The sequence below is a fragment of the Eubalaena glacialis genome, chromosome 4 (genome assembly GCF_028564815.1).
Source record: "Eubalaena glacialis isolate mEubGla1 chromosome 4, mEubGla1.1.hap2.+ XY, whole genome shotgun sequence".
NCBI lineage: Eukaryota > Metazoa > Chordata > Mammalia > Artiodactyla > Balaenidae > Eubalaena > Eubalaena glacialis.
This window is the reverse complement of record NC_083719.1, coordinates 109,615,866-109,624,870: the sequence shown is the minus strand read 5'-3', so window position 1 is coordinate 109,624,870 and position 9,005 is coordinate 109,615,866. Positions and strand designations below refer to the sequence as shown.

Sequence of the window (9,005 nt, the reverse complement as noted above, 5' to 3'; positions counted from 1 at the left end):
AGAATACTGTGTGGCAATTCTCATGATACAGCCAAACCTAACTAACTGACCTATTCTCAGTACCTGACCAATGCATTAAAGAAAGAAAGAAAGATTCTCTAACAAACAAACAGGATCTGGTGAGTACATAGATCTTTGTTCTAAATCAGTGTTTGTTTCCCAGCTGTGGCACTGTGACATCTCTCTCTTGTGAGGGCTGATATTTAGTGGCCTCCCAGGGGTGTTAACAGCACCCCTTCCTTAGTTTCTGACTGACTGACTGACAGACGACACCAAAAATATCTCCAGACATTTTTCAAATGTTCCCTGGGGAACAAAACTGCCCCTGATGGGAACCAATGATGTCCTATTTTAGGAGCAAACTGCCCATACATTCTGTGATGATGGACATATTCTATGACTGACTGAGGAACAGAATTCTTACTTTTATTTACTTATTTAAATCCTACATACACTGTAAGGACAAATTGCTTCTGCAAGGAGAATTGAATGAATTGGGGTTGGATACCTTTGTTAAAAAAATTGGGGATATTTATATATTTTTAGTTTCTTCCTACTTTTAAATGTTTGGAAGTAGGACTTTTTAGGTTCATTCTGTCTAGGCATTTATTAATTAAATTATAAGGTGATTACAAGTTTAGAAATTTTCAAAACATATAACTCAAAATCTAAGAAAGAAAGGCTAAAAAGGTGATATTAAATATCTCCTTGAAAGAAAGGAATTAACCAAACCAGGATTGAAAAACATTTATTGAAACAAAATCAAATACTTACTTACTTTCTTTTTATTATCTACAAGCCAACAAACACTGAACTTACTTTATTCAAGAATGAACACAATGTACAAAAAAAGTATGCTTATATTATAAAAATATGTCAATTTTATCTCCTGGGTGCTGAGCAGAAGTCATTTTAAACAAAAGGCAAACTTGCTCTCTATAATAGAACTGCTATAATTTAATAACAAAAGTGAAAGCTAATATATACTCACAAAGTATCTTTCTTTAAAGGCCCACTGATAATGCTGCATTGGAAAGCTGAACCCAGTCACCACAGTTCACATTTCCAACCTACGCTCACGGGCACCACTTTTTTACAGAATGCATGTCATTAGTTAACAGTTGTTAGCATGTATTTCAGCAAAGTATTAACAGTCAATCATATTTAGTTAGCTTCAATTTTCACACATTGTTATGGGGAGCAAATGACCTCCCAAGATTTACAAACCCACTTATCCAGGTGGGACCTGCTAACTAACTAACTCCCTAAAAAAAAAAAAAAATCTGTGTCCAAGGTTAGCATCTTAAAATTGGTGGTAATTTTACTTCTTTTGAATAATTACTGGCACCTTCCTGGGCATGTGTTCTTGCACACAGTGTGGCTACTTGTGCCTGTCAAGTCAGTGGCAGCTGCAGAACAGTTAGTTAGAGGCTGAAGAGTGCAGCCTTTGGCTTACCATGGAGACATGCTCCAGTGCTCACTGGAGTATTTGGTCCTTGGAGAATCAGGAAAGTGAGAGATTGGGAAAAAGGGACCATGGCTCCCTGTATTGTTCCAGGAGTTACACAGTTAGTTAGTTATAAAATCTGTACTAATTTTTAAAGTCAGACTAGAAGTAGACTACATAGCATCCAGCACTGACAAGGCCAAACAAAATCCATCCCTTAAAGAGCTTGCACACTGCAGTGCCCTGTCTCTGGATGAACAGAAAGACAGTGGTACTCAGGCAAAATCCAGAATGCAGTATCATCAACACAATTAATGACATCAGATGAATTCAAGTTCAGAAGTTATTAAACTGAAAAATGCCTATTTTGACTGTTAAGCATAAATGTTTTTCCTTGACAGAGTCTCTGGGATTGACACCTATGAAGACTCAAATTGCAGAAATATAAGGACTGAGTATTCTAGTGCCTGCTGTACTGGGTAAATTAAATCCAAAAGAACTGGGGGAAGAAATGCTTCCATGTTTTGCCTATATAAACCCAATATTTATTTCGTTACCTGTTTGTTTAACAAGAACTTGTGAAGAGAAATGATCTCTCTTCCTTTATGCAATTACCTAATTCCTTATTTATGCAATTACCTAATTCCTTATAGCTTTCTAAGTCAGTTTTCAATTAAGCCCTATTTCCTACATGAACTGTTATTCCTACCAAATGTAAAACTGTTACATAGGGCTGAACTGGACATAATTTAAACATTTTCATGAAAAAACAAACCACTAATTTGGCTTATGGGGAAGGAGAAGCATTTACAGAAATACAATTTGTGAAGAATAAATAAACATATTTTGGAACCTGAGCCAAAGGTTTCTCACCAATACCTTAATAAGTCACCATGCAGGTTGTTTTCACAGGCAACAACACAGCCAGGTCAACTGTTGCTCCTGGCAACTTCCATTGCCCCAAAATATGTGGAAGATGGAGAGGCCAATGACTGAAATCCACAGTTAGGAACACAGGCCAAAAGCTCAACAAACTGCTACTGGAAGCAACTGGATACCATAATATTAAACATAAACAAGTGAAAACAGACTGAGCACACAAAGAAATGAACAAAGATCATGATGCTCAGAGTCAGACCCAATGAGGGTATTCCCACACACACACACAGATACATAACCATACCTCTTTACAATCCCAGGCCCTTGCTCTCAAATAAATATATTGAACATTTACAACAGAATGAATGCCTTATGAATGCAAGCTTTTCTTTTATAACTCTAAATAAAAGTCATACTTCTAAAATAAGCTACAAATTGCCTTTTTTTGTGAAACTGATGTGACTTGGTGCCACAGCTAACCTCTCTCTAATAGCAGCAGTATCATCAGCCCATGGCAGCAAGGAAATGTTCATTTCTGGCATCCCATGGGCTCCCATACAAGCAACTTCATAAAACATGCACATACTACTCTGCTGAAGTTTCAAATGAATAGAAATCATCATTGTGCTTATGGGTCTCATACCTTCCAAAATAAATATACATAAATGGTGACAAATTAAAATAGCAGTTCTTTGCTTACCAATAAAATCATAAGGCAGAGGGGTTGGAGGTGGAAAGAGAAAATTGTTAAAAATGCGGGAAAAAATGCAAAACAGTGCTAGCATTCACAAAAAAGATCATGCTAAAATCACATCCATATTCATAAAAATCAATCATTAAGCCACAATCCAAAGAACTCTGTCCATGAGTCCAAAGGCATGCATGCCAGCTGAAGGAAATGCAGGATTCTTCTGACAATAGTTTCTTCAGAGCAGAACAGTAACGTGTCACTGGAGTAATCACAACAGGGTGAACAAGACGCCATCACACTTTTTTGCAATTGAAAAGAAAAGCAATCACAATAAAAAAAATTAAACAACAGTGGAAACAAAACATAGAAATTCACAACCTATAAAACCAAAGAATAATCCAAATGATTTTTACCCTTTAGGGGTTCATGCCTCTTAATAGTTGTCTTTTTAATTTGAAAAGTTTATAATGAAAGGTTTATCCATAATGGTATTAAATATAAAATCACTACACATGGGATTTCGTGCAGTATCAATACTCAGTAACTTCACTCATGTTTAAAGGACACATAAGATACATCTTGTCACTAGAATCTCAGTCAAAGCCTCCCCCAAAACAAGATGTCTTAAAGCATTTAAAGTTTCTCATAAGGAAAACAACCACCTGAAACTAATATTCAAAATGCAGTAACTGCCTAAGGTCATCACTTGCCCAACTAAGGTATTTTCACCTTTTCTAGTAAGTTCACAATTTTTTAAAAAGAACAAGATATTTATTTTTTAACCCCAAGGATGAAACTAAGGCTGTCTATGTCATCAGCTGTTAGTGGCCATGTATGATCTGAACTTCCAGCCTGTGTTCTGAGGTACTCACTGGAGGAGGGATCCGGGGCTATCCTGCCTTCGTGTCCACAAGCTGCATCTGCACATTGGCAGCCATGCCACCTCCGTAGCCTCCCTTGGACTGCATCTGGTTCTGAATGGAGCTAACCTGCAACAAGACAAGAACAGAACCAGTCAGGAACTAGGGCCACTGCAAGTAAGCAACTCTTGCCTAATATTTTAGCTGGGCTGCTTTTCCCAAAAGGGTACCTTTTATAGAAGAAAAAATACCTTTTATAGACTTAAACTTGTTCTCATTAAGGCAAAATGCTGAAGCTAGTGACCAAAGCATTTTTTTTTTTGCCACAACTCCCTCTCCACCCATCCCCCCACTCCTGCAACTTTCTCCACTTGGCAATTACAAAAAACAAGTTTTGTAATTCACAAGGCACTTGGCTACATTTCAAAAGCAGTTAAAAGGATACAGATGAACTCAACTTTGTTCCTCAACCACCTTAATTTACGAACACCTCACATATATAATCACCTCAATTACCTGGATTAGAATCAGATTCAAAAATAAATATGAATCAAACTGAACCAAAGATAAACTTTAAAAGTGCATGTGGGACTTCACTGGTGGCACAGTGATTAAGAATCTGCCTGCCAGTGCAGGGGACACAGGTTCAAGCCCTGGTCCGGGAAGATCCCACATGCCGCGGAGCAACTAAGCCCATGCGCCACAACTACTGAGCCTGCGTGCCACAACTACTGGAGCCCATGCTGCAACAAGAGAAGCCACCGCAATGAGAAGCCTGTGTACTGCAATGAAGAGTAGCCCCCACTCGCCACAACTAGAGAAAGCCCACGTGCAGCAACGAAGACCCAACGCAGCCAAAAATACATAAATGAATAAATAAAAAAAAAAAAGTCCATGTGGTAAAATTTACATACTTAATACAGTCTTAGTATAGTCTGATAAAGTGGAAAGGAGTATAAGAATCCAAAGACTTGGAATATTCAAAGCAAGCTTAGCCAGAGGCCACACCTGAGGAGACAAGTTTGCATATTTAAAGATTGTGAGTAGTACACCCTTTTCTCATATGAGCCCAGGGTGGAATCATCATTCTCTCCAGCTTTTATCACATGGTTAGAGCCCCTGAACTTTGACTCATCTTCTACCTGAGCCTGCAAACAGCCCTTAACAGCCCTCAGAGAACAGGCTGGTCTCAGGTTTACAGGATGGCTTCAAAATATGACATCATGTAACCCTCACAACAACGCCAGGAGGAAGCAGTAAAGAGTGAACCTGTGAAACGCGAGGCATCCTATCCTCAACCCTGATAAAGGCAGAACTCCAGGCCTGTGCACTCATCTTCTCTACCTGCAACCTTGCTGAGTGGCCCCAGGAGTGCCATATACTCTCCAGGACTTCATTAATCAACCTTCTAAAAAAAAAAACAAACCATAATTTTACATGTACCAATGAAGTTTCCTTGGAATAGGACATAAAACTGGTGCAGTTAAAAGCAAGCAATTGCCAAGCAACCAGCAAGAGAGAAACACAGATCCACCCGTCAGCAGACACGGTGCCTAAAGTCATACTGAGCTCACAGCCACCTATAAACACACCCCTTGACACAGCCCTGCCCACCAGAAGGATAAGACCCAGCTCTACCCACCAGCAGGAAGGCACCAGTCCCTCCCACCAGGAAACCTCCAGAAGCCTGAGGACCACTCTCACCCACCAGAGGGCAGACACCAGAAGCAAGAGGAGCTATGATCCTCCAGCCGGCATAAAGGAGTCGACAAAGAAAGACAAAATGAGATGGCAGAGAAATATGTTTCAGACGAAGGAACAAGATAAAAACCCACAAGAACAACTAAATGAAGAGGAGGTAAGCAGCCTACCTGAAAAAGAATTTAGAGTAATGATAGTAAAGATGACCCAAAATCTTGGAAAAAGAATGGAGACACAGACTGAGAAGTTACAAGAAATGTTTAACAAAGAGCTAGATGATATAATGAACAAATAAAGATGAACAATACAATAACTGCAATAAAAAATACACTAGAAGGAATCAACAGCAGAATGACTGAGGGAGAAAAATAAGTGAGCTGGAAGACAGAATGTTGGAAATCACTGCAACGGAACAGAACAAAGAAAAAAGAATGAAAAGAAATGAGGACAGTCTCAGAGACCTCTGGGAAACATTAAAACACACCAACATTGGCATTATAAGGGTGCAAGAAGAGAGAAAGGGCCCAAGATAATATCTGAAGAGATTATACCCGAAAACTTCCCTAACACGAGAAAGGAAATACTCACTCAAGTCCAGGAAGCACAGAGAGTCCCATAAAAGATGACCCCAAGGAGGAACGCACCAACATGCATATTAATCAAACTGATAAAAATTAAAGACAAAGAAAAAATTTTAAAAGCACCAAGGGAAAAGCAACAAATAACATACAAGGGAACCCCCATAAGGTTATCAGGTGATTTTTCAGTATAAACTCTGCAGGCCAGAAGGAAGTGGCACAAATATATTTAAAGTGATGAAAGGGAAAAACCTACAACCAAGAATACTCTACGCACCAAGGCTCTCATTTAGATTTGATGGAGAAATCAAAAGCTTTACAGGGGCCTCCCTGGTGGCACAGTGGTTAAGAATCTGCCTGCCAATGCAGGGGACATGGGTTCGATCCCACATGCCACGGAGCAACTAAGCCTGTGTGCCACAACTACTGAAGCCCACATGCCTAGAGCCCGTGCTCCACAACAAGAGAAGCCACTGCAACGAGAAGCCCGCACACTGCAACCAAGAGTAGCCCCTGCTTGCCACAACTAGAGAAACACAGCGCGTGGCAACGAAGACCCAACACAGCCAAAAAAAAAAGGCTTTACACACAAGCAAAAACTAAGAGAATTTAGCACCACCAAACCAGCATTACAACAAATCTGAAAAGAACATCTCTAGGTGGAAAATAAGAGGCCACAACTAGACTCGGGGAAGTTCACTGGCAGAAGCAAACATAAAGTAAAGGTAGGAAATCTTCCACACACAAATATAATATCAAAACCAGCAATCATAAGCAGAGTACAGATGCAGGATATTAGAAATGCATTTGAAATGAAGATATCAACAACTTAAAACAATCTTGTACATACATAGACTACTATAGCAAAACCTCATGGGAACCACAAACGAAGAATCTAGAATAGCTACCCACACACACAAAAAAGCAATCCAAACACATCACTAAAGATAAGACATCAAGGGACTCCCCTGGTGGACCAGTGGTTAAGACTCTGCACTTCCATTGCAGGGGGCACAAGTTCAATCCCTGGTCTGGGAACTAAGATCCTGCGTGTGTTGCTCAGCATGGACCCCCCCCACCAAAAAAAAAAAAAAAAAAAGAGAGAGAGAGAAAGAAAAAAAAATAGACATCAAATCACAAGAGAATAAAAGAGGAAGGGAAGAAAAATGACCTTAAGAAATAAATCCAGATGAAAAAAATAGCAAGAACATACATATCAATAATTACCTTAATGTTAACGGATTAAATGCTCCAACCAAAAGACATAGACTGGCTGAAACGAAAACAAGACCCATATATTTCCTGTCTACAAGAGACACACTTCAGATCTAGCGACACATGCAGAGTAAAAGTGAGAGGATGGAAAAAGGTATTCCATACAAATGGAAATCAAAAGAAAACTGGAGTAGCAATACTCCTATCAGGCACAATAAACTTTAAAATAAGGATTGTTACAAGACAAAGAAGGACACTACATAATGATCAAGGGATCAATACAAGAAGATATAACAATTATAAACATATATACACCCAACATAGGAGCACCTCAATACATAAGGCAAATGCTAACAGCTATAAAAGAGGAAATCGACAGTAGCACCATAATAGTGGGGAACTTTAACACCTCACTTACACCAATGGACAGATCATCCAGACAGAAAATTAATAAGGAAACAAAAGCTTTAAATGACACAATAGGCCAGATAGATTTCATTGATATTTATAGGACATTCCATCCAAAAACAGCAGATATACTTTCTTCTCAAAGGCACACAGAGCATTCTCCAGGATAGATCACATCTTGAGTCAAAAATCAAGCCTCGGTAAATTTCTGAAAATTGAGATCATACCAAGCATCATCTCTGACCACAGCGCTATGGGATTAGAAACTACAGGGAAAAAACTGTAAAAAAAAACAAAACCCCACAAACACATGGAGGCTAAACAATGGTACTAAACAACCAATGGATCACTGAAAAAAATCAAAGAAGAAATCAAAAAATACCTCAAGACAAATGACAATGAAAACACGATGGTCCAAAGTTTTGGGCATGCAGCAAAAGCACTTCCAAGAGGAAAGTTTATAGCAGTACAATCGTACCTCAGGAAGCAAGAAAAATCTCAAATAAACAACCCAACCTTACACCTAAAACAACTAGAGAAAGAACAACAAACAAAACCCAAGGTTAGTAGAAGGAAAGAAATCATAAAGATCAGAGCAGAAATAAATGAAACAGAGACAAACAAAACAATAGCAAAGATCAATAAAACTAAAAGCTGGTTCTTTGGAAAGATAAACAAAATTAATAAACCTTTGGCCAGACTCACCAAGAAAAAAGGGAGAGGACTCAAATCAATAAAATTAGAAATGAAAAAGGAGAGTTACAACAGACACCACAGAAATACAAAGGATCATAAGTTGACTACAAACAACTATATGCCAATAAAATGGACAAGCTAGAAGAAATGGACAAACTCTTACAAAGGTACAATCTTCCAAGACTGAACCAGGAAGAAACAGAAAATATGAATAGACCAATCACAAGTACTGAAATTGAAACACTGATTAAAAACTTCCAACAAGCAAAAAGTCCAGGACCAGATGGCTTCACAGGCGAATGCTATCAAACATATAGAGAAGAATTAACACCTACTCTCCTGAAACTCTTCCAAAAAATTACAGAGAAAGGAACACTCCCAAGCTCCTTCTATGAGACCAACATTACCCTGATACTGAAACTAGACAAAGACACCACACACAAAAAAGAAAATTACAGTCCAATATCACCGATGAACAGAGATGCAAAGATACTCAAAGTACTAGCAACCTGAATCCAACAATATATTAA

General features: G+C 38.7%; 1 protein-coding gene across 4 annotated transcripts in view; it reads right to left on the bottom strand.

The window, feature by feature from the left end:
• Positions 1-783: 783 nt before the first annotated feature.
• The window catches only part of CDC42SE2 (CDC42 small effector 2), a 130,010-nt gene continuing 121,788 nt past the window's right edge, over positions 784-9,005 (bottom strand). For 3 of the 4 annotated variants that reach the window (XM_061188135.1, XM_061188136.1, XM_061188137.1), the window contains 2 exons: positions 3,890-4,006; positions 784-3,315 (listed from right to left, as the gene is read on the bottom strand). In XM_061188135.1, the coding sequence (XP_061044118.1) occupies positions 3,908-4,006 (99 nt within the window). In that variant the 3' untranslated portion in view covers positions 784-3,315; positions 3,890-3,907. Of the gene's footprint in view, positions 3,316-3,889; positions 4,007-9,005 lie in introns of those variants that run through there. The other variant, XR_009700765.1, reaches the window with a different exon arrangement.